The following is a 23652-nucleotide window of genomic DNA, read 5'->3' as shown; positions in this document are numbered from 1 at the left end:
AGGGGAGTCAGAGCTGACACGGAGGGCGATTAGACGCCCTTGCGATGAGGGTCTGGGGGTTTCTGACCTAATTGTCATGCACAGCACCAAAACTCCCTGCCCATTAGGTGGCTCATGCCACTGTCTGGCCAGAGATGAATGGAAGTAGGCCAAACGAGACCCTGCAGAGGAGGCTGCTGAAAATCGCGTTTCAGGGTGGCGCTGCCTTCGTCCCCCTGCGGATCAGTCCCCTCCCTCCCTCCCGCAGGTGCCGGTGCCATTGCAGCACGGCACAGCGCATGGCTGCAGCAATAGCACCGTCTGCTCTCCACGCCTGCTCCCTGTTGTTCCTCCCTGGGCACAGCGCAGCTGCACACGCGCAGCACTCAGAGCCCCCCTCCTCTGGCCAGCCTCCAGAAGCAGCGTGGGGCTGCGCAGTCCCCTCGCCCTCCCTGGCTCTCCTGGCACTGCGTTGCTCCACAAGGATCACGGGACTCAGGCATCAGAAACACCTTTTATTGAACAACACACACAAAAACACAAACTACAGACTTAGCATCCCCCAGACAGGCTTCAACACCCCCAGCACACAGCCCCAAGGGGGGGGGCCACGTGGCTGTTGTGGGTTAAATCCCAAGCCTGGGACCACAAACGTCTCTGTCCGTGCGCTGTGCTGCTGCGTCTTCCTTCCAGTGCTCCCCAAAGTCCAGAACCCCACAGGCAGCTGCCAAGCACACACAACAGGGATGCCCGTTAGTCTCCACCAGCCCCTCACGCAGCGACCTCGGCACCCCCAGACCCTGCCTGCCCCCCGTGTGTGACACGGCACCACCCTGAGACCTGCCCCATGAGCTGCAGCAGCCACCCCACCGTGCACCCGCTCCTCCCATCCCAGGGAGCACCTCGCAAGCTTCTCCGCTCCGTCACACAGAGTTCGTCACCTCCTGGCTGTCATCTGCAGCCACGTCCCAAGGACATTTGACCGGCTGCCACCTCGTGACTGCCCTCTCCAGCTCCCGCGACCTCCCTGGCCACGTCTGTTGGTGCCTGGGAGCCGATGTGCTGCGGAAACTGCCAGTAGCCAGGAACCTGCTGCCTGCCCTCTGCTGCGATGCCCAGGCCACCTGCAGTGCCCTCACCTTGACGCTCCCCCTAACACCCCCTACGTGCTGGTGCAGAGGCACACAAACTGCTCCCTTTCCCTGGTTTCCACTGCCAGCTGTGCCACCACATGCAGACTCTGTTTACAACATCAGCACAAAACTTGGGTGACTTTGGCAACGACTTACATTTAAAGTCCTCTCCTGCTATGCTGCCGTGCATCCAACACGCTCCCTTCCTCCTCAGTGCTTTCTTTATCTTCAAACCTAGGGTGGGAGCAGGAAGGGAGTTGCCCTAAGTCACCAAGCCCAACAGCGCTGCCTTCCCTCTCCTCTCCCCTCCTCACGCACACCGCATGGCAAGGGCCCAGGTCCAGGCTCTGGCTTTGCTGTCACCTATGACTGCATCTGAGGCCGAGGCGAGGGGAGCAGACTTACTCGTCTATTTCCAGCTGCTCCGTGGAGAGGCACTGCCTCAGCTCCTTTCTCTTCACCACCATGAGGATGAGCCCTATGAGGACGGGCACAAAGAGGCAGAAGGTGAGAAGCAGCCACATCTTCAGCGGGTCCTTGTTCTGCAGGCCTGCTTCATCTAGGCACAGGAAACAACCTCCTTCAGCCCACAGCAGCGCACTTCTCAGGACAACAATGCTCCCCCCTGTGCGAGCCACAGCCAGAAAAGGGAACGGCAGCAACTTAGGCCTGGGGGGGGGGGGGGGGCGGCTAGGTGGCCCTGCTTGAGCAAGGATGCTGGAGAAGACCTGCAGAGGTCCCCTCCCACCTCAAGGGTCTGCAATTCTGTTATTCTGCTCCAACACCTGCCCTATTTCTTTTCTCCTTCTCCACAACCAAGCAGGGTCACTGCCCTCGCTGCTCACCAGCACTGAAGGGGCTGTCTTTGCTCCCTCCCTGCCTCCCTGCTTTCTCCCGGCAATTCGGTGGCTTCCAGCCAGGATGGCAATGGCAAGTCCCTTTGTTATTGCACACCTGTGTGACAGAGAGGGGGAGAAATTATTTATATCAGCTACAAAAGATCATGAACACATTTGCTCGCTTTTGCAAGCTGCATCTTGGGAGAGTGGAATGGTCCAAAAAAAACAAGGACATGTGGCACTGTCACTTACCCCGTGATTGTTGCATTTTGTCTTTATGTCACAATTATAGTTCAAGACAGCAGCAGACACACACTTCTGTTTCATGCAGATCTAAAACACAAATGTAGGGGTCAGCAGACAGCACGCAACGGGCAGTAACACCCATCTCCTACTTGGGAGAGACACGGGTTTCAAGCCTGACCCCATCCGATGGGGTTTGCACAATCCACACACCAATCCCAACCCATTCAGGATGCAACCAATGGAAAAGCCACTGACTGCCTGTGGGTCTCCGACGCCACTACCGCAGAAACACTTTCTGCAAGTCCTCCTCTTCACAAGAGAGCCACAGCACGTCTAAGGACCACTTACCTTGTGGTCGCCGCAGACAGTGCCATTCTTCACCAGCATTGGGTCCCTCTCCGTGGGAGGCTTCATGTAGTCCAGTGTGACGCACAGCGTGTTCTGCACCCGAGCATAAATCACCGCAGCCTTCTCCTTGGTGAAAGGCACATTACCTGGATATTCGCAGACGAGCTTCCCACATTGGAGATTCCTGCAAAGGCATGGAGAGCAGAGGACTTCACACAAGCCACCTTCATCCTTCTGTTCCTCTCCGTCGGTCGCACTGAGGGCTTGGAGAACAGATCCCAAACAGCCGATTTGCAGCACACGGACATGGCATGCTTATGTCTGCCATGGGCCTTTCTCTCATCTGCCTCACAGCCCACACACCCTGGGACAGCGCGCTCCTTCCCGGTGGTGAGGGCAACACGTCCGTGCTCCCGTCCTGCCCTGCAGTGCAGCCGGGCTCCCTGCTGTCACGGACCTAGCCAGAGGCCCCTGGCGTTCCTACAGCACTTACTTCCATGCACAGCTGTGGTACCCGCTGTGATTGGAGCCGCAGTGTCCCATTCTGTCCCTTTGGCCATTAATTTCCTCGTAGCAGGCCAAGGGTCCGTTTTTGGCCCCTGCAAACACATACCATCACTCACAGACTGGCAAAAGGCCTCTCTCTCCACCTCAGGGCTGGACATCACTGCTGGGGCCACCTGATGATGCTGAGGGCTGCCTGCTCTCACAGGCACTGCGTGCCGTGGCCGTGCAGGAGCCTGGACACAGCGCTCTCCCCGCCGTGCTCCCAACAGCCTGCTGCTGCTGTATAGTGCTGCAGCTGCCAACCAGCCTCACCACAGCCTGCCTGTCAGCTCTGTGGTACAAGACTGAAGTCAAGAGACTTCCCAACACACGTTTTCCTCCACGCTTGCTGCCTGTTTTTGCCTGCACACAGGCTGGGCTGCCAGGGTCTCCTATTTCGATGATTCTTGTCCACAGCCTTACATTTCGTGCACAACAAACAGCCCCCCCCCAGCAACCTGTTGCCCTTACCTTTGCCGAAGATCTCCTGACACTGCTTGTCAGCTGTCTGGCAAACTCCTCTGTAGCAAAAGGCGGTGTTCCTGCTGCAGGGATGCCCGTCCATCACCCACTGGTTGGGCGTGCACTCCCCAGAGGTGCCGTTGCAATATTCCTTCAGCTCACACTCGTCCTCGGGGCTGGTTCTACACAACGTGCCACTTTTCACAAACTAGTGGAAAGAGGCAGAACAAGAGGAGCTTTGCATAGCACATGCACTCACAGACAACAGAACAGATTTCCTAGTGCAAAGCAAATATTGGCTTTACAGTTTAGATCAGGATTGGGAAAAATCTACCCACACAATTTCAAAGCTCTCCACAAACCAGGTTTACCCCTGCAACATTAACACGTCTGTACACTTGACATATCCTTCATCTTAGTACTTCAGGAGAAGGCATGGTACCTGCTCCTTAAAAACACCTTCTTGACACAAAGGCACTTCACTGGCAACACTACATCACACAGCTCACTTCACTCACCCCTGTGCTCTCTCCGACCCCTCACATCAGCAGAACAGCCAGTACTTGCAGCTGGAGATGCAGCCACTTTTCCCCACCGAGTCCCATTACGCATGCTCTGCACATGTGAAGGCTATTCCTGAGCGTGCCCACTGCTGCTGCACAGCTTACCTTGCACTTCCAGCAGCACGGTCCTGACAGGCACTGCACCCCTTTCCTCCTTTTGCACCCCACAGTACAACACAGATCGCGCCGGCACTCCTGGAGGTACCAGCACAGGCAGTCAGGAGAGCTCACACCTCTCCTGCGGGTACAGGAGCTCGGCAGAGCTCGGGCTTCCCCTCAGCAGCAGCCGTCTGCAGCCTCCTGATGAGGCATGAGATTCACACCCCTCTTTGGAGAGCTCTTCCCCGGGGGGTGCGGGACTTGGCTCTTTCCTGCTGTACCGAGGCTCACAACTAACCTCTGCTGACCCGCAGTCACAAGCCTCTCCTGGCTCCACCACTTTATTGCCACACACAGGAGCTTTATACGACACGTCCATCGTTGGCCTGTTCAACAGACACTGCCCTTCTCCAGTGGCAAGAAAACGCTGAAAGTCTCTTATGCTGCAGCTGCTGAAGGCTTTGGTGCCAGCCGAGTGCCTGTAAGCCAGAGGACAAGGCTGGCGCCCACATGGGCGGCACGGACAGAGCACCTGGGGCTTCACCCTGCAAACCCCGGGCACGCTGCGAGGACGGGGAGCCTTACACCGCACTGGGCTGCATTATGCAGGCGGCTCCCGCGCAGTGACAGCTCCCGGGGTCGTCATACACCATCCCCAGGCTGAGCCCCAGCAGCTGGGCCACGACAACCGAGAACGCCTCCAGTGTCATAGCGCTTCGGTACTGCGAGGGCAACAAGGGCAGACCTCAGAGCGCTGTCCTTGCAGCAAACTCACGCTCTGCCTCGGGGCTCCAGTGGGCTGTGAGGCACTGACAGCCCTGGGGTCCCTGCTCCATCGCCCCAGGGGCTCCATGCCCACCGGAGCAGCACCTGCTGCCAGCGTTCCTCGCCCTTTGGGTAGGCGTGGGCCCACCTGGAGGCACAGCTCAGCACCGTGCCAACACACGGGAGGCTAGGGGTACAAACAGGCTGCGTACCAAGGCAACCCCTCCAGCATGGTTCTTGAGACACAGCTTCTTCGCAGAAGATGCCACCACGGAAGGGGACTGCTCCCTGTAACTGAGGAACAGGGCAGACTGAGCCCTACACATGCTGCTCATGTGTATGCTCATGCTGCTGTATCGACACCATCCTACTCCTCATTCCCATGCCAGCTAACACAGCCATCCCCTTCTTACACGAATAAGAACGTTATGTCCTGTAGCCGCAAAACACGATGTATGTTTTTCCACTGCAAAAATCTCTGCAGCAACTCCTCAGCATCTCCTGTGGTAGGAATTTTGTTCTTTTCTGTCCAAAACTCCAGTGAAGAGAGTACTATCGTCAGATTGAGGCGTGTAAACATCTGGAAGCAGACAGACACCACGGCTGGTCCAGAGCCCAGCTGCTCAACAGTTTCCCACGTGCTTTTCCATACCACTGCAACACATTTGCCACGCACAACCAAAAGCAACTCACGCTGTTCACGTAGCTGAAAAGCTGGACTATCTTGGCTGTCACGGCACCCTTGTCTGCTCCCATGTAGTCATACTGAAAGACAACAGACACAAGAGCATCTGAGTGCACTGTGCGAGGCAGCAGGACCAGCTCTCCAGGGCTCACTGCAGCTCCTGTCATAACATATTATTATCCATGCCCAAGGGAGTTAGTTTCCATTTCATGGAGACTGTCAAGCCCCATGCACACTTCCCTTGATGTTCTGTGAAGCTCTGAAATTGTTGCAGTTTTTTCCTAGAGAAAACAATTTATGATAGAGAGGATGCAAAGACTCACCAGAGCTTTGTCCAAAACTGCATGCATTTCCAGATATCGTGGGGATCTGTGGACAGCTTCCTTGCCCTTAGGGAAATACAAACCCAAAACAAACCACAGCAAACTAAACAGCAACAAAAATACCCCCATAAAGTACCAGAGCGACTACCCTCTGCAATTTGTATCAACTTGCGGAAGAGACATTTAGTTCCACACTCAATTAATGGGCTCCACAACGATTTGGAGCTGTAGCACAAACAGTACCAAACTTCTAGGAAAACATTCCTTCCATAATCCACAACACAATAACATCAGCCACAGATCCAGGCTGTATTCACAGCAACAGAAGTTTGCAGAACTCCTTGCAGCTGCAAGGAAGCCCCATCCCACTCACCCGGGCTGAGCCTGCGCTGCCATCAGACCCCCGTCCTGACCTGGTCCTTAGCACCGGTGAGTCACGAAGCCCTTTAGCATTGGATGTACCAAATACACACAGGAACAAAAACTACTGCACAAACTGAGGCACCCTTCAGCTAAAGATTTCACAAGCCTACTGCTACAACTGCACCAAAACCCCACGGCCTCGAGGTGTACTCACTGCTGCTCCTTCCCACGGCTCCGGTGACACCTCTGCAGCCCAGGCAAGGGAGCTGTTTTCTGCAAGCAGCTGCGTCTCTACATTTTCATTCCGCATTTGATAAATGAGGTGCTGATACCCACCTGCAGCCTCCAAAGGTCTGATCCCATAGCTGGTATTTGCGAGCTGCAGGACCCCGCTGCAAAGCAAAGGCGCAAGTGGCAGGAATGGCTCCTCCGCCAGCCCACCACCACTGATACCAACAGAGCCTGGTGCTCTTGCTAGTGCCTGTGCTGCAGGGCAAAGGCAGCCCAGGGCTTACCTCAGTCCAGAGCAAGTGCTAAGTGCCACGAGCGATCCTGGGAAACCCTCCACGTAGCCTTCGTAGAAGCAGTCGCGCTGGAAGGAGTAAAGCCGCGTCTGCAGCGTGGTGCCTCCTTCCTCGAGACCTGGAGCATGTGGCAGCGTGCAAGGCGCCAGACCTTGCTGCTACCTGTGCCATGGTCCCTGTCCCTACAGAGGACGGGCTCCCGGTGGGAGCACGCAGCGCACATGGGAGAAGCACGGCACTGCGGGCTCCCCTGGGAGCAGACACCTGCACTGACCACTGCTTGGTCTTCATCCCTTCATCAGCTCCTCACTGTCCCTGGGAACTCGTGATGGCTGCAGCGGGGTGTGAGCTGATGCACACCCTCACCAGGGCTGCCCGGAGTGGATCAGTGCCCGAGGCGAGCAAGAGGTCTACAGAGCATCCCTGCAGAAGGAAACCTCACCGCACGCTTCTTCCCAAAATCGCGGGGCATATCGTACCTCGACACGCGCAAGCTCGGATTTCGCCAGCCCCCCTCGGCCGTCCGTATAAATCCGGAGATCCTCTGGCAAGAACACTCTGCGCACAGAGCACAGACGGAGCCCTGGGGTCCCCGCTCGGCGCCCCGCAGCGCCCCGCGGCCGTGCCCCCACTCACTGCTGCCGCAGGCGCACGGTGCGGGGGGTGCCCGCGATGGGGATGCTGTAGGCGCGGGCGCGCTGCGGGGCTCGGCGGCGGGGCTGCGCCGGGGACCGGGGCTGCCCGGGCACCGCTCCCCCGGGGCCGAGGCCCCGCGCCGGCAGCCCCAGCGCCACCACCAGCCCCAGCGCCACCACCAGCCCCAGCGCCACCACCAGCCCCAGCGCCGCCCGCATCGCCGCCGCCAACGGCCGCCGCCAACGGCCCCGAGAGAGGCGCGGACGCGCGGCTGCCCCCAGCGCCTTTATTTTATTGCCCGCGGCGCCCGCCCCGGCACGGCCCCCGCTCCGAGGGAGGCTCCGGCCCCGGCTCCGACTCCGTCCCCGCTTCGCTGCCGCTCTCCTCGGTGGTGGAGCTGCGGGGGAGCGCAGGGGGGCGGCTCAGCCCCGGCCCCGCTGGGCTCCGCACCGCCCGCCGGGCGCGGGGCTGTCTCACCTCTCCCAGCCGGGCAGGCTGCCGGCCTCCGACCTGGGGGCGCGGGGCGGGCGTGAGGGCGCCGGGCACCCGCTGCTGGCTGCGCCCCGCGGGCCCCAGAAACGCACGCTTCCCCGGAACGCGCGCCCACCCGCTCCCCGCATGCAGGTGTGAGCCCTGCCGGAGGCCCCGGTACTTGGGGAGAGCGAGGTCAGGCGGGGACCCGCCGCCACGTTGCAGAGGTAACCCCCGAGGAGCATGCCTGCACCCCTCTGGGAAGCGTGCAAGTGCTTGGAGGGACGGGAGGAGGACAATGCGCTCCATGTCCTGACCCAACCCTGCTCCCCCCTGCTCCCCGCGTGCCCATGCTCTCTCCCACCTGCTCTTCTCCTTCACATCTGGACAAAATGCATCCACAAACCCCTCGCTGCCACAAACCCCTGCCTATCTCCCCCACCCAGAACGGGGGACTCGCAGTAACCAACATTAACTTACGCATCACTTTGCGATCTGTTCCTCGCACAGCGTCTCATCAGCTGGGTCCACTTCTTAATCAGGATGATGCAGCAAATAAGGATGGGGATGAGAATGCAGAGGACCAGCAGCAGCCAATTTTTCAGCGTGCCCTTAGGAAAGCTTTTTGTGACAGTATCTAGGGAGAGAACCACACGCACAACTCCGGGTAAGGGCCAGGCGATGCCAAGGGCGTCTGCTCTGTCACAAGACCGACGAGGCTGTTTCTGGGACCATGGGGGCAGCCACTGCCCCCGGTAAAACCGCTGGGCACCCAGAGCTGCTGCGCAGGACTCACCGTCATGGCCCCGCAGCTGCTGCCCGCTGTCGATGCTGCCGCCTATCGAAGATCCCCAAGTCTTGCACTGGGGCGGGTTCCAGCCCGGGCTGCAGTGGCAGTTCTTTTTGTTATTGCACACCTTCAAACACCAGGGTGGGAAGAAAACATTCCCCACCTGTAAAAACTTGTACTAAGGAGCACTGCTAAGCTTTCACTCGCACCGTTTTCCTACCCACTCCTCACACGCAGACCAGTGCAAGCCCCATGCTGCGGTCATAGCCAGACACTAGTGCCACTTGGCACTGCTGCTGGACACCCCTGACTGGGCTTCCCCTGTGTCCTGCTCCACTGCTCCCCAGGCTGCCTCTCACCTTGCACAAGTACACTGGTCATTTCCAACACTATTTCAATTATGTGCAGTTAAATCCTCTTTAGGTACTCCTCTTCCAGTTTTCTGCTAATCTAGACAAGCAAATACTCCACCTTCCCTCATCTCATTTATATTTGGTCTTGGAACGGAAAGTACATTAGGTATTCTCACTTATTTTCTCCCACAGTTGCTGCATAACAATTTTGGAGGACGAGTCTTAGCCCAAAACACAGGTTTAGCCAAGTCCCAAGCAAGCCACTGTAGGCACATGAGAAGATCCTCTCTCTCTTCTTCAGCAATATCAATCAACATGACAAGACCACCCTAACAGCACTGTTACTTACTCCATGCCCATGGCATTTAGTCTTCACATTGCAGTCATACTTCAGGACTGAATGTGGGTGGCATGTGCCATTCACACAAACCTGAAAGTCCAAAAGGAAAAAATTCTGCTGGATACTTTCCCATCACTCTTTGTCATGCTAGCCATTACTCTAAAAAAGATTCCTAGGTTCAAACAATGATCAGTAAGTCAATGGCACATGTAATAATTACCAAAAATGTAAGTACAAACCACCTTTAAATTATACTGCAAAGTGGCAACTATTTCTAGAACTGTTGCAGTTGTGATAATTGTATGTCATTTCCACGCTCTCAAAACATTTCTTACCTTTCTAGGACCACATTTTGTACCATCTTTAACCAGGAGAGGATCTTGCACTGTCGGTCCGCGCATAAAATCAAAAGACACACACAGATGTTCTTGCACTTGAGCATAAATGATGGCACCCTTAACTTTTGTGAAGGGAATATGATTCGGGTATGTACATACTAGCTTTCCACATCCCAGATTCCTAAAAAATTCATTAGCACAGTAAATTAAAAGAGTGGGCACAGCATCTGATTGACCACAATGCTGGAGGCACTGAGGTGCACAATTCAGGGAGGGAGATTTAAATGAAATAAGCACACAAGCCCACCGGCTGCTTGCACAGTTGGGTGGTCGATGAAGTTGCTTCTCAACCCCCTGCAAGTCTCCAGTGCCCCCCCCACGCCTCGAGCTATGCCACGGGTAAACATTTGTCATGCCCACCATGGAGCGCTCTGCTCACCCCTACGTGTCCCTTATCCATCAGGACAAAGACCTGCCCAGCATCACCGTCTCTTTGAAGAGCGGCTAGAGCCAATAGTGGAAGAAAAGGCAGCCATGCAGGAGAAAACCCTACTGACGAAGCTTCTGACAGATTTTTACACTTTGCATCAACAGTAAAGGGAAGCACAAATTAAACGTGTTCTCAGTTAAACACTTCCCTCTCCCTTGAAACCTACAGCCAAGAGCAGGGCTGGTACCCATCCTTTGGGTGATTACCACAGTGGCCAAACCTATCCTGCTGGCTGTTGACTTCTTCATAACAAGCCAAAGGAGCATTTTTGGCACCTGGAAGTTTGGAAATAATACTGATTATAACTGAGGGTAATACAGATTAGAATATGGCTTTAACATTTATCAGTTCTTGTATCTGATGGAGTAAAATGTGGCTACATCACTATCTGCCCACGTTCAAGTTGCAGGACAGACCTTGCAGACAATGGAATTGCTGGAAAAGTCCCAGAGACTGTCCACAAAATCTGGGTATTTCTGTGGCTTGTTCTCTGCCCAGATGTATGGCTGGCTGTGTGTCAACATTCAGCCTGAAATCCTCACGTAAACCATCACCCTCCTATGGCCCATTCCTTTTCCCTCGCCACAAGCGCAGGAAACCCAGCACTAAGCATACTGCATTTGAGTCTGCACTGGCATTCCCAGTCCTTGCTGACGAAAGCAGAGCCGCCCCGCTACCTGTCCCGTAGAGCCTCCGGCACTGCAGGTCAGCAGACTGGCAGCGTCCCTTGTAGCAGTACCCGGTGCCGTGCTCGCAGTCGTGCCCATCCTGCACGTAGAAATCGGGGGGGCAGGACGCGGAGGACCCGTTGCAGTACTCAGCCAGGTCGCACTGCACGTCGGCGGGAGGGCGACACAGCGAGTTTTTCGCTTTAAACTGGTGAGAGAGGCAGAAATTGTTCCTCTCTCCATCCTCAGGCACCCATCGGTGCAAGGACCCTCTGCAACAGCTTCCCAGTGCCAGGACCACTGCTGGGCACTCAGCTCCCCGCACAGCCCATCCCCATCCCCTGGATGCTATCTTGTCCATACATTATATGCCAGGGAATGTGCTCATCTTGCTAAAGGCAAAAGGCAGCACCAATATTGTTAAGTTTTTTGGAGGTGACCATCAGCAAAACCAGTAAGCTGGCTTATAGTCCTACTACAGTAAATACTACATCTCCAGACCTCAAAAATGGCCTTAACTTCTGATAATTATGAACATGCCTTACCTGGCAATTTTCACAGCACCGTCCTGAGGAACACTTCACGCCCAGTTTGAGCTTGCACTGGGAAGTGCAGCATTTGTCCACCGCACATGCCTGCAAGCACACCATGAACCCTTCCCTGCTTCCCATCTCCTCACCTGCCAGACAACCACTTGCCCTGGCCCCCATCCCCCTAACAAACAGCACGCCTCGGGGGCCCCAAGGGAAGAGGACAGCTGCACATCCATGCATGGCCACAGAGGTGCATTATGAACCCCCGGACCACCTCCAGTCCACGTTTGGGGCTGTTCCTGAGGGCGGGGGACACCCCAGCCCCCTGCTGCCCGGCACTCACCGCCACGGAGCCGCAGTCGCACTGCTCGCCGTGCTCTATCACACCGTTGCCGCAGACAGCCGCCCTGGAGAGCGGGCCCCTCTGGACAACCCTGATGAAAGGGCACTCTGGATTCTGCTTGAGGAAGTTCTCAAAGTCTTCAACGCTGCAGCTGCTGAAGGATTTTGCCCCACTGACACGTCTAAAACAAAGGATTATCCCTACTTGTGTACGTGCCAACACATCCACCACCGTTCCATTTCTTAACATCTCTGTTCAGTTTGAGAACTTGCTCGTGGGTGAGCACGAGGCAGGACAAGCAGTCCCCAGGGGCCTTTCAGCTCGTTGGCAAACCTGCCTTTAACATGTGCTATTAGTAAGGATGAGAAGCATTCGGAAATATCTTGCTTTTGGAAAGAAAAGCTTTGCTTTTCGATGTAACCATCAAATCGCTATTTATTCTTTTTTTCCTTTCCCAGAGCAAGAACAGCAGATATCTCTGTGTTACTCTGCTATTTGTGATAGGAGGGCACCCACGTCCGAGGCACACCGTGCCATCCTCCTCACAACGCCCTGTGTCTCTGGCAGGTGAAGGCCGCAAAGGGCCGCGAGGAACTCACAGCGCCTCCGAGTCCATGACGCAGATGTGCCCGGGGCAGCGGCAGCCCCTGTTGTTGTCGTAGCTCATGCCCAAGCTGCGGGCCAGCATCTGGGCCAGGAGGACGGAGAACGACTCCAGGGTCACGCTGCGCTGGTACTGGGGGGGCAGAGCCGGGCACTGGTGGCGGCACTGCCCCACAGGCACCCAGCCCCACCCCAGGGCCACGGTGCCAGCTCGGTCCCGGCCACAGGCCTCGTACCACGGCCACTGCACCCGAAGCATCCCTCTGACACGCCTTGTCTGGAATGGTCGCACCCACGTAGGAAGCTCGGTCCCGGTACCTAAAACGCAAGAGCTCTCTCTGGCCTTCAAGCCTCAGCGGCTCCGGGTCAAGGCCCCCAGGCCACGCTGGGCAGGGGGAGCTCTTGTTTGGTCCTCACTGCATCCCCACCTCACTTCCACAAGAAGCATCTAAGCCCTAGCAAAGTCTAGAGTTCCAAAGTACATGAATTTTACAGCTCACTACTGTCTGCTCTGAAATAATAACGACCCTCTATTCTTACAGCAGTAGATAGGGCACTTCGTAGGGCCGCAGAGCAGCGCTGGTCATCTTCCACTTCAGCAACTGCATCAACACTTCTTCTCCATTCAACCCTGTCTGAAATTTATTCTTGTCCATCCAGACCTCCATGGAGGACAGGGTAATGGTCATGTTAAGAGAACTGAACATCTGGAAAGTAAACAGGGGAAATGGCTACTCACATATGTTTCATTTCATGCCCTATTTAAATGCTTATTCTTATTAGTAGCCACATTGCCTAAGGAAAATAGGAGCAGTTGGCAACTGATCTACTGCTGTGTATGTGTATAATGAAAAAGGTATAGAGAATAAAGAAAAAAAAAGATAGAAATAGCAATGTGTCCAAAAGAGAAGAAAAAAGTGTTTATGAAGCAGGATCTAATAAATCCAAAGAAAACCTATCAATGAGTAAAGATATTAAATAATGAAACATGCAGAATGGACAAATTGTCCTTGTCTGCATTTTTGGGGTTACCAGGGATAATAGACTTCTTACAATTTTAAATCACTCATCCAAATGGATATGCTATGTACACAGGCAGGAAAAAAAAATCAGTCCCCTATGACAGACACAGGGAAAAAAAGCAGTGGTGGCTTCTGGCACATGCACACGTGCATGATCACCCCTCAGTGGAACACTATACTATAGGATAATATGGTATTGAAGTGATGTTAGGAATAGCTACTGATTTATTCTAGAGAAGCACTAAGTTAGAGCATGTGTTTGTGTTGGACAGCAAAGGATAAAACCTTACACTTTGCCACAGCTCCTAACCCTGTCTAGACAAGACCTAGGGAAACTTGGAGCTTCTGACAGGCTAAACTAAAAAATCAATAGATAAAAAGATGAGATTCAGTATTATCAAAAAGCACATTTAATTATTATCTTCTCAAAAATTAGACAAATCCTACCAATACCTAGCTGTTAGTAGGCTGAAATAAAAGCCCAAAATTTCTATTGCAGTATTTAAAGAATAGTTAAAACTTACACTGCTGAGAGAGCTGATGATCTGAACTATCTTCTGCGTCACAACGTATTTGTCTGCACCCAGGTAGTTGTACTGAAATATGACATGAGGTTGTGCCTAGATTATTGACGTGCCAAAGCACACAGAGTTATCATGGCCTTTCACTGAGTGGCTTTTACCGACTGATGGACAGCCACAAGCTACAGCCCGCACAAAGCCACGCAAGACCACAAGGAAGACCATGGCAAAGCTCTGCAGCAGCTCTATCCAGAGCCAAGGAAATAAATACAAAACAGGAACTGACTGATGCAAACCTACCAAATTCCTTTCCAAAATTAAATGGAGCGCCAACTCTCTGTGGTGCTTTGACAGTAACTGGAAAAGAGAAAAAAAAAGTTCACCATTGTTAATTCATTTCTCCATTTGAGTCATGATATGTAAGAAAAGCTAACTTCTTTGACGGACCAAGAGACACCAGAACTGATGCTGACATCAGTGCCAGCAACAGGGCAGCAAGCACTCACTTCAAGAGCTGTGTGCGCTTTGTAGGAGACCTCCTGCACTGCCGGCCTGGCCCCGCTCTCGGCGCGGCTCTTTGCCAAGAGGAAATCTGCCATGCTCTCGTTGCTCATTTGATAAATGAAGTGCTCGAAGGCAGGTGAATTAACCAGAGGCTCGATCCCGTAGCTGGCATTCTCAAACTGCAGCAAGCCCCTGCGAGGGGTATGGCACCGCTGGGAACCCCGGCTCCCGGCAGGGGATGGGGAGGGCTGGGGAGCCGCGGGCACCGGCACGGCAGCGCAGGTGGCCCTGGTACCTGAGCCCAGAGCAGGTGCTGAGAGTCACCGCTGAGCCAGGGATGCCCTCGATGTACCCGCGGTAGTAGCAGTCACCCTAAACCACAGCAAAGCAAAGGGAGCCATAGAGGCAGCTCTGTCAGGCAACAGCACCATGAGGATTTTGTTCAATCTCACTTTGGCTCAAGTATCTACAAACAATCTCAAGTATCTACACACTATCCTAGTGTGAGGACAGGGCATTCTTATGACAAAGCACGGCCCTGTCCCACCCAGCTCTGCTGAAGGACAGGGGAAAGAAGGGAAGTACCGCTCCCCTGCAATAAGGGGTGACGTCTCCCCATATACTGAAGAGCAGGGCTACCCCGCAATTAATCCAACGTAAGAACAAAGCATTACCTTGATCTGGGGCGAATCATAGTACAAAGATCCCTTCTCATTGTATGTGTAAATTCTGAAATCATCAGGTAAAAAGAACCTAGAACATAAATACAGCAAAATCTGAAACACTGAAAACACCCTGAGGAGTGTTTACCTGGAGCTTCTCAAGCTCGCACTGGGTCCTGCAGCAGGCACTGCACACCGATGGTGCTGGGGCTTCTTGCAGGTCCAAAACCCGCTGCCACCTGCGGTCATGGGCACAAGCATCCCTCCAGCCCTGCTCCAGCCCCTTGCAGCCCCGCAGCACTTGGGTGCGTGGCACACAAACACGCATCCTCTGCAGGTGACCGGTACCGTCCCGTGCCAGCTGGGCCTCCGGTGGGACCGCACAAGCCAGCAGTGCTCAGACGGGGCAGCACCAGGGCACTTACTGCTGCTGGAGGTGAATGGTGTACGGCCTCCCCTCTATCGTGAGGACGTAGGACAGCGTGCCCTTGTGTGTGCAGAAGAGCAGAGAAAGGAAGAATTAGGAACAGTGGCTGCAGAAAAGCAAGCTCAGAGGGCAGTCTGCAAGTGCTGAGGACAACTGCAGGAGCTCAACAGATCTGTTCACACCCTCCCCTCCACACACACACACACACACTTCTGGGCAGGCAGAGCATCATTTCCCAAAACTGTCCCCGCAGCAGCCACACCATGACTGTTACACGCTATTTTCATGCACCAGTATGTCCACTTGCACACACAAGCACAAACATTAAATAATTTAATTGCGTAAGTACCGTCTCTCCAGCTGTTTTTGAGGGTAACCTCTGAGGAATTGTGATGTGCAAAGGTATTTGTGAGCCTAGAGAAACAATTTGGTTTTTAGTTATCATCACAGATGAATGCCGCCACAGTTGTGCCTGTCAGCCACAGCTGGAATTGTGTGTGTGTGAGAGGCACTTTTACAAACCGTGGGCTGGCACGGTCTCCGGCTGGAGAGGGCTAACAGCCCTGCTTTTTCTGCACACTTCTATAGAAAAAAACAAATGGATGTGCACGTACCAGTGCTGGATCCCAGCCCTGCTGGAGCCCAGGAGTATAAATACTGTACGATGGGAGCATGAGAGCGAGCCCCTGTTCAACCGACCCACCCAGCCCAACGTGCAACAGGAACAGAAATGGGGCTCGGGGAGCCCAGCCACACGCCGCTGGCTGCCGTGCAATAAGCGTCCACTTCAGCAGGCCCCACAGCGCTCCTGCTCCGTCCGTGTGCCGCGCTCCACACGCAGCTGCCGACGCCGTGCCACTTCACGCGTGTGGCACGTCGGCAAAACCCAGGACCCCCGTGCTAGCGAGGAGGGGGGTACCCGGAGAAGTCCCCGAACCCCCAAAAGCTGGATTCCGCGTTTGTTGAAAAGAGCCCAGCAGACGAGCCCCCAGCCCTCCCCAGGGACCACCCCCACCACCACCCCCGAGCATCCCCGCCACGATGCCGGGAGGGACCATTCCCGGCCGGCCCGAGCCGCCTGCGGCCCCGGGCAGCACTCGGGCGGCTCCGGCCCCACCGGAGGGCTCCGGTCCCCCCGGGCGGCCCCGGCCCCACTCACGGATCGCGGCCAGCAGCGCGGCCAGCAGCGCCAGGCGCTGCCCCATGGCGCCCCGCCCGGTAACGGCCCCGCAGAGAGGCGCGGACGCGCGGCTGCTCCCAAGGCCGTTTATTGTTTTTAAAGGTTCGTTTATCGCCCGCCCCGCTCCGCGCTCGGCTCCGGCCCCGGCTCACCCCGCGCCGCCCCCGCGGCGGCCCCGCGCCTCCCGGCGGAGCAGCGGCAGCAGCGCGGCCGCGGCCAGCGCGGGCGGCAGGAGGCAGGCGGGGAGCAGCGGCCAGGTCCGCGCCGCGTCCCGCAGCGGCGGGGGCCCTGCCGGGGAGAGAAGGGAGCGCGGCTGCGGCGGCGGCGGCGGCGGCGGAGGGGCCGCGGAGCCGCCGTGGCGCCGGGCCCGGCCGCGGGACTCACCGCGCTCGGCCGGCCCCAGGCCGCTGTCGGCGCTGCCGCCCGGCGGGGAGCCCCTCCGGCGGCAGTCGGGCGGCTTCCAGCCCGGGTGGCAGCGGCAGCGCCGCTGGTTGTTGCACACCTGGGGAGAGGGGAGAGACAAAAGCTGTCCTCCTCGTTCGGGAGTCGGTTTTAGGACCAGTACGTCGAAAGGGTTGTTACTCGCGGTACCGGCTGACAGGGCCGGGATTTCGTACAGCATCAGCCTAAAACGTGTCTTCAGGCAGTTCCCACCCAAGTCCCAGCAAACCTTTACGCCCGAACACCCGCAGCAGTGCTGCTGCTACTTACGCCGTGGCCGTGGCACTCCACCTCGCTGTTGCAGTCAGCTCCGAGGACTGAATGGGGATGGCAGGTGTTGTTTATGCACACCTAGAAAAACACACGACAAAAAAAAAAAAACCCACGAAACAGTTCGTTGCTTTACCGTCGGAGTCTTCAGCTCATTGGCCTTGTGTCCCACACGGGATTGAAAATACGCTTCTTTAAAAAAAATATACAAATAAATAAATAAAGGTGCTTTTGAAAAGCTACGTTTACTACCTTAGGGTTATGTCTAATGCTTATATCACACCAGAAACTTAATGTGATGTCAGTGTATATTTACAGTGTTTACACTTACACTGCAAAGGAGCGAGTATTCCTAAAACCTTGTTAATGTTTAAAATTCCTATCTGACATCTTAGTTGCCTATAAAATGTTTTCTTACCTTTCCAGAGCCACACTTTGTACCTGGCGGAATGAGAAGAGGATCCAGCCTCGCTGGTACATTCAAATAATCCAAAGATATACATAAATGCTCTCGCACTTGGACATAAAGGACAGCGGCAGCATCAGTTGCAAATGGAGTGCTATACGGATATGTGCAGATTAACTTTCCACATCTGAGATTCCTGTAAAATTGATTTGCATGGGATGTATGTGTGTATCACATACACATGCTAAACGGTGAAACAACAGCACCATTAAACCACACAAGAGAAGTACGGAGTGCTGCAGGATAAGAAAAAATAAGCAGGACTGGGAAAGTCCAAGGATGATCTGTGCTAGGAGGAGAGACGCTCCATTACCAATGAGGAGAAAACACATGTAACTATTTATTGCTTCACAAATCTTCTGTCAGTTGGAGTCTCGACACTGTCCTCTTCTGTACAGTCCAAAATAAATACTCATTTTTAGGGGAGCAGCTGCCCTTCCCTTGCAACCTACCTCCACGTACAGGCCCTATAGCCTTGTCTGGGGTGGAACCCGCAGTGTCCAAATCTGTCTCGCTGACTGTTGAGTTCCTCATAACATGCCACAGGAGCACTTTTTGAACCTACAAGTTTAGTTTATAATCAATATTAGTGCTGAAGGAACACGAAGCAACATATTATGGTACCTAAAAATTTTCATACTGTGCACAGCAGAACACGCATGCTCTTCGCTATTTAGAGAAAATGTTTGGTTTTTTCTCTAATCAGTCCTCAGAAGCATGTAATGGGCTAATAGTAAATTGGCTTGCTGATGAAGTTCACTTACCAACCATCAGACCTGAGTCTAACAACTAACCACAAAACCTCACCTCCACAGAAACCAGGCTATAAAAAGCCATAATGAAACCCACCTGAGTTTGGTGTTTTAGAGAGCAAAGACACAAACCAACTTTGCTAGCACCATAGCTGCCTTCTCAAGCAGGGCAGCAGTGCCAGCGACAGCAGAGCCGCCCCGCTACCTGTCCCGTAGAGCCTCCGGCACTGCAGGTCAGCAGACTGGCAGCGTCCCTTGTAGCAGTACCCGGTGCCGTGCTCGCAGTCGTGCCCATCCTGCACGTAGAAATCGGGGGGGCAGGACGCGGAGGACCCGTTGCAGTACTCGGCCAGGTCACACTGCACGTCGGCGGGAGGGCGACACAGCGAGTTTTTCGCTTTAAACTGGTGAGAGAGGCAGAAATTGTTCCTCTCTCCATCCTCAGGCACCCATCGGTGCAAGGACCCTCTGCAACAGCTCCCCAGTGCCAGGACTGCTGCTGGGCACTCAGGTAACCACGCGTGCCCTCCCTCCCCCCCATCCCCATCCCATGACAGTCTTCCCCCAATAATTTCCTTCCTTGGGGTTTAGGGAGCTGAGCTGGAAAGCTCCACCCCAGGAACTGCAATTGCACAGCAGAAGAGTTTGTCCCCATCCTTAAGCATGGAAACACAATATTTCTCCAAAAAATTACGATGGCCTTGTGATGATTACAAGAACGTGACTTACCTGACATCCATCACAGCACAATCCAGAGGAACATTTCACTCCTGGCTTAAACCGACACGTTTTAGTACAGCATTTATCCTTCAAGCATGCCTGAGAACACATCACAAAACCACATCATTCTGCACTTTTGTTCCCCCTGAGCTTTTCACTGTCCAGGGTCCTCCCCTTCCTTCTTATCCCCAAAATGTTATACTCGGGCAGTAGCCAGCACGATAGAGTGGGCAAAGCTGCCGTCAGATCGATGCCAGCGCAGGAGCTAACGGCAGACACAAGTCCTTGGGCTGGCACCTACTTCAGCTGTGCCCTGCGTCTCCATGGCTCACTGCTCCGAATGGACAAGCAGTACGAAATCACACATTTAGCCACAGCTACTGCAGCGCTCACCGCTGCGGAGCCGCAGTCGCACTGCTCGCCACGCTCCACCACGCCGTTGCCGCAGACGGCGGCTTGCCGGTAGGACAACCCGGCCAGGCGGGGCCTGTCGAAGAGGCAGTCCCCTGCGTCGCGCTCGAGGAAGTTCTCAAAGTCTCCAACGCTGCAGCTGCTAAAAGATTTTGCCCCGCCGACGTGTCTAAAACAAATGATTATCCCTACTTGTGTACGTGCCAACACATCCACCGCTGTTCTGTTTGAGAATGCCCTGTGCCTCTGGCAGGTGAAGGCCGCAAAGGGCCGCGAGGAACTCACAGCGCCTCCGAGTCCATGACGCAGATGTGCCCGGGGCAGCGGCAGCCCCTGTTGTTGTCGTAGCTCATGCCCAAGCTGCGGGCCAGCATCTGGGCCAGGAGGACGGAGAACGACTCCAGGGTCACGCTGCGCTGGTACTGGGGGGGCAGAGCCAGGCACTGGTGGTGGAGCTGCCCCATAGGCACCCAGCCCCACCCCAGGGCCACGGTGCCAGCTCGGTCCCGGCCACAGGCCTCGTACCACGGCCACTGCACCTGCAGCATCCCTCCGACACGCCTTGCCCGGAACGGTCGCACCAGCAAAGGAAGCTTGGTCCCGGTACCTGAAACACAGGAGCTCTCTCCGGCGGCAGGTCGCAGCCCCTGGCCCCGTGGTCCCCCCACTGCCCACCAGTGCCCCCGCCATCACGGGGGTTGGCTGAGCTCCGCCACGCACCACCAGTCCCTGGGGAAATTTTAGTCTTACACAAAGAGGCAGGCGATGTCATACGACCGCAGGGCGAGGTATGACTGCTGCCGCTCCAAAAATCTCTGCAGAAGTTCATCGGCTTCCCCTGCTGTCGAGATTTTATTCTCCTCTATCCAGAACTCCAGGGAGGACAGAACAATGGTCACGTTCAGAGGATTAAATATCTGAAAACGTGACAGATGAGATGGCTGCTCACACACCTTTCTTTCAGAGCACAATTACATCTGTACATGCAACAAATGACAGGAAAAGATGGACAGTAGCTGTTGGCAGTCATGGAATGACATCTGTATGACAAAATAGAATGAACTAAACTCGAAAATAAAACAATGTCCCAAGAGGCACGTGAACAAAGCCTAATAACTTGATAAAAATGTTTTAGTTTTTCTGTTAGGTAGCTTATCATCATACGCACAAATCAGGCCAAGGACAGTTCTTAAAAGTGTGTGTGTCGGACAGCGTGGAGGGGAAGAAAAAGCAAAACCTTTGTATTCACCCACTGGGGTTAAACCCTTTGCCAACCTTTTATCGAGTCTGGACCAGGAGGCAGAGAAGCTGGCGGCTCCTGCCAGGCTGTGCCTGACATCGCAACGCCAAGCATCACGAGCCAGGGCTGGAACTGCAGTTACGTAGCCTCCTCCCCGAACCAAAAGCAACTAGGAAATAGGTGACCGTTTCTAAAATCAGCCCCTCATCATTTTATTACAATACAAACCGGACTTTAAAACTTACATTGTTGACAAAATTGAAAATCTGGATTATCTTCCATGTTGCAACTTTCTTGTCTGAGCCCATATAATTGTACTGAAAAACAACACAAGCGCATAAGAATGGACAAGTTATTTCTCACAGCAAAGCAGGACAATGTTGAAAGGATTGCCAGCATACAGTCACGCAAATGTGAACTACCAATTTTCAATCTTTCTTTCCTGTAAAATCCACAGTACAAACACCTTTTCAAATGGAAAACCAAAAACGCATAGAAGTTGGCACCGTTCTTATGTTCATAGTAGTCAAGCAAATACAAGGAGAAGACGGCTGGCACCAACTTACCAAAGCTTTGTCCAAAACCGTGTACACCTCAAAGTACTTAGGAGACCGTGCTGCAGATAATGCTGGCTAAAAAAGAAAATATTGTGAAGCTATTTATTTTTGCATTCTAGCAATCTTATTTCTGAAACGTGCTATACAACAAAGTGTCCGTTCAAAAGCATTACTTGGATGCTGTCTTCATATTAGCACAAGGTAAGCAGCCGCTCTAACTTAGCCACTCCTCACTTTTTAAACAAGCCATTCTAGCTTAGCCATGCCTCTCATTAGGCACCAGGAGAGCGACGATCCACGCGACAGCTCAACACGAGCCCTTGCCTTCCTAAAATCCCCCACTCATCGCTGCCCATCCAGACCACATGTGGGACAAAGGTGCCCGCAGGAACAGCCCCCTCCCAGGCCGAGCAGACTTGAGCTTGGCCAGGAGACCAGAGGCAGCTCACTTCACCGTACACGATCTTCAGCACCATCTCCTGCGTTGCTGGCCTGGCCCCGCTCTCGGCACGGCTCTTTGCAAAGAGGAAGCCTGCAGTGTTCTCGTTGCTCATTTGATAAATGAAGTGCTCGAAGACGGGTGAATTAACCAGAGGCTCGATCCCATAGCTGGCATTCTCAAACTGCAGCAAGCCCCTGCGAGGGGCACGGCACCGCTGGGAACCTCGGCTCCCGGCAGGGGATGGGGAGGGCTGGGGAGCCGCGGGCACCGGCACGGCAGCACAGGCGGCCCTGGTACCTGAGCCCGGAGCAGGTGCTGAGAGTCACCGCCGAGCTGGGGACGCCCTCGATGTACCCGCGGTAGTAGCAGTCGCCCTAAACCACAGCAAAGCAAAGGGAGCCATAAAGTCCCAAGAACTGGTCACCCAAGCAGCTTAACTGCATGCACTGAGCAGCAGCTCTGCTCTGCGATACTTCAGGTTAAAAGAAAAAAAAAAAAAAACACCAGTCCAAACTCGCCTTGATATGGGTCAAATCAGATTTCAAAGACTCCATCTCATTAGACATATAAATCCTAAAATCATCCGGTATAAAGAGACTGCAAAAGAAAAGCATAAAGTTAAACACTAGAACTAGCGTGTCTTACCCAGAGCTTCTCAAGCTCGCACTGGGTCCTGCAGCAGGCACTGCACACCGATGGTGCTGGGGCTTCTTGCAGGTCCAAAACCCGCTGCCACCTGCGGTCATGGGCACAAGCATCCCTCCAGCCCTGCTCCAGCCCCTTGCAGCCCCGCAGCACTTGGGTGCGTGGCACACAAACGCGCATCCTCTGCAGGTGACCGGTACCGTCCCGTGCCAGCTGGGCCTCCGGTGGGACCGCACAAGCCAGCAGTGCTCAGACGGGGCAGCACCAGGGCACTTACTGCTGCTGGAGGTGAATGGTGTACGGCCTCCCCTCTATCGTGAGGACGTAGGACAGCGTGCCCTTGTGTGTGCAGAAGAGCAGAGAAAGGAAGAATTAGGAACAGTGGCTGCAGAAAAGCAAGCTCAGAGGGCAGTCTGCAAGTGCTGAGGACAACTGCAGGAGCTCAACAAGCAAATGCTCCTCACGAGGCAGGCTGAGCCTCTGTGGCCGCTGTTACAGCTGCCAGCACTCACCACCCCTGTCACCCCTCTGCAGCCGGGAGATCAGGGCCTCCTGCATATATGCCCACTCACACCTACACGTATGTATTTAGGAAATAACAGGGGTGCTCAAGTACCGACTCTCCTGTTGTGTTTGGGGGCAGTTGCAGTGGGACTGTGATTTGTGACAGTACTCGTGAGCCTGGAGAGAGAGAGAGAAAGAGATAGAGAGCGCTGTGCGAGGCATTACCGGCCGCAGCCCCGGGCACAGCCCTACCGCCCATGCTGGGGGCCCACGGGTGCCCGCAGGCAGACTCACGCAGCGCGGCCAGCAGCGCCGCCAGCAGCACCAGGCACGGCCCCATGCTGCAGCCTGGCTGGTAACAGCCCCGCACAGCAGCCCGGCTGCCAACGGCCCCACCAGTAACTGCCCCACGCTGCGGCCGTTGGGGACTGTTCCTGTACCAGGAAAG

The 23652-nt window shown here is 54.8% G+C and overlaps 3 protein-coding genes across 6 annotated transcripts; all 3 read right to left on the bottom strand.

Annotated features, from left to right (window-relative positions):
• Nucleotides 1–479: 479 nt before the first annotated feature.
• On the bottom strand, nt 480–7687 carry LOC121060378 (disintegrin and metalloproteinase domain-containing protein 2-like; the record flags this gene model as incomplete). Its single annotated transcript, XM_040538094.1, has 19 exons — nt 480–703; nt 1269–1346; nt 1518–1671; nt 1958–2066; nt 2204–2284; nt 2546–2729; nt 3039–3144; nt 3563–3761; nt 4222–4311; nt 4514–4694; nt 4801–4937; nt 5193–5274; nt 5394–5560; nt 5674–5745; nt 5989–6054; nt 6566–6743; nt 6867–6943; nt 7355–7433; nt 7512–7687. Coding segments are annotated over 18 exons (2214 nt in total), but the record flags the coding sequence as incomplete, so codon positions are not given.
• Nucleotides 7688–7711: 24 nt separating this feature from the next.
• On the bottom strand, nt 7712–16857 carry LOC121060561 (disintegrin and metalloproteinase domain-containing protein 18-like). 4 transcript variants are annotated; one of them, XM_040538466.1, is made up of 22 exons: nt 16736–16817; nt 16099–16158; nt 15926–15990; nt 15575–15636; nt 15162–15240; nt 14783–14859; nt 14490–14679; nt 14284–14340; nt 13987–14058; nt 12981–13147; nt 12677–12758; nt 12437–12573; nt 11838–12018; nt 11507–11596; nt 10971–11169; nt 10460–10568; nt 9801–9984; nt 9475–9555; nt 8779–8899; nt 8463–8619; nt 7989–8021; nt 7713–7908 (listed from the first exon to the last, which is right to left on the bottom strand). In XM_040538466.1, the coding sequence occupies exons 1-22, from the start codon at nt 16779–16781 to the stop codon at nt 7803–7805; spliced, it is 2355 nt and encodes a 784-aa protein (XP_040394400.1). In that variant the 5' UTR covers nt 16782–16817; the 3' UTR covers nt 7713–7802. The 4 variants fall into 4 exon arrangements, with proteins under 4 accessions (XP_040394401.1, XP_040394400.1, XP_040394403.1 ...); XM_040538467.1 differs by lacking the exon at nt 7989–8021 and having other exon boundaries at nt 7712–7908; nt 16736–16820; XM_040538469.1 differs by lacking the exon at nt 16099–16158 and having other exon boundaries at nt 16736–16857.
• A 239-nt stretch (nt 16858–17096) lies between these two features.
• Nucleotides 17097–23564, bottom strand: LOC121060376 (disintegrin and metalloproteinase domain-containing protein 32-like; the record flags this gene model as incomplete). Its single annotated transcript, XM_040538093.1, has 18 exons — nt 23499–23564; nt 23317–23381; nt 22978–23039; nt 22574–22652; nt 22353–22429; nt 22063–22249; nt 21623–21688; nt 21302–21373; nt 20567–20733; nt 20342–20423; nt 20102–20238; nt 19799–19985; nt 19415–19504; nt 18891–19089; nt 18386–18494; nt 17886–18069; nt 17468–17548; nt 17097–17258 (listed from the first exon to the last, which is right to left on the bottom strand). Coding segments are annotated over exons 1-18 (2052 nt in total), but the record flags the coding sequence as incomplete, so codon positions are not given.
• Nucleotides 23565–23652: the final 88 nt, after the last annotated feature.

This window comes from Cygnus olor, chromosome 27 (assembly GCF_009769625.2).
Source record: "Cygnus olor isolate bCygOlo1 chromosome 27, bCygOlo1.pri.v2, whole genome shotgun sequence".
In the NCBI taxonomy this organism is placed as follows: domain Eukaryota; kingdom Metazoa; phylum Chordata; class Aves; order Anseriformes; family Anatidae; genus Cygnus; species Cygnus olor.
The sequence above is the reverse complement of the archived record's forward strand: the minus strand, read 5'-3'. Positions and strand labels throughout refer to the sequence as shown.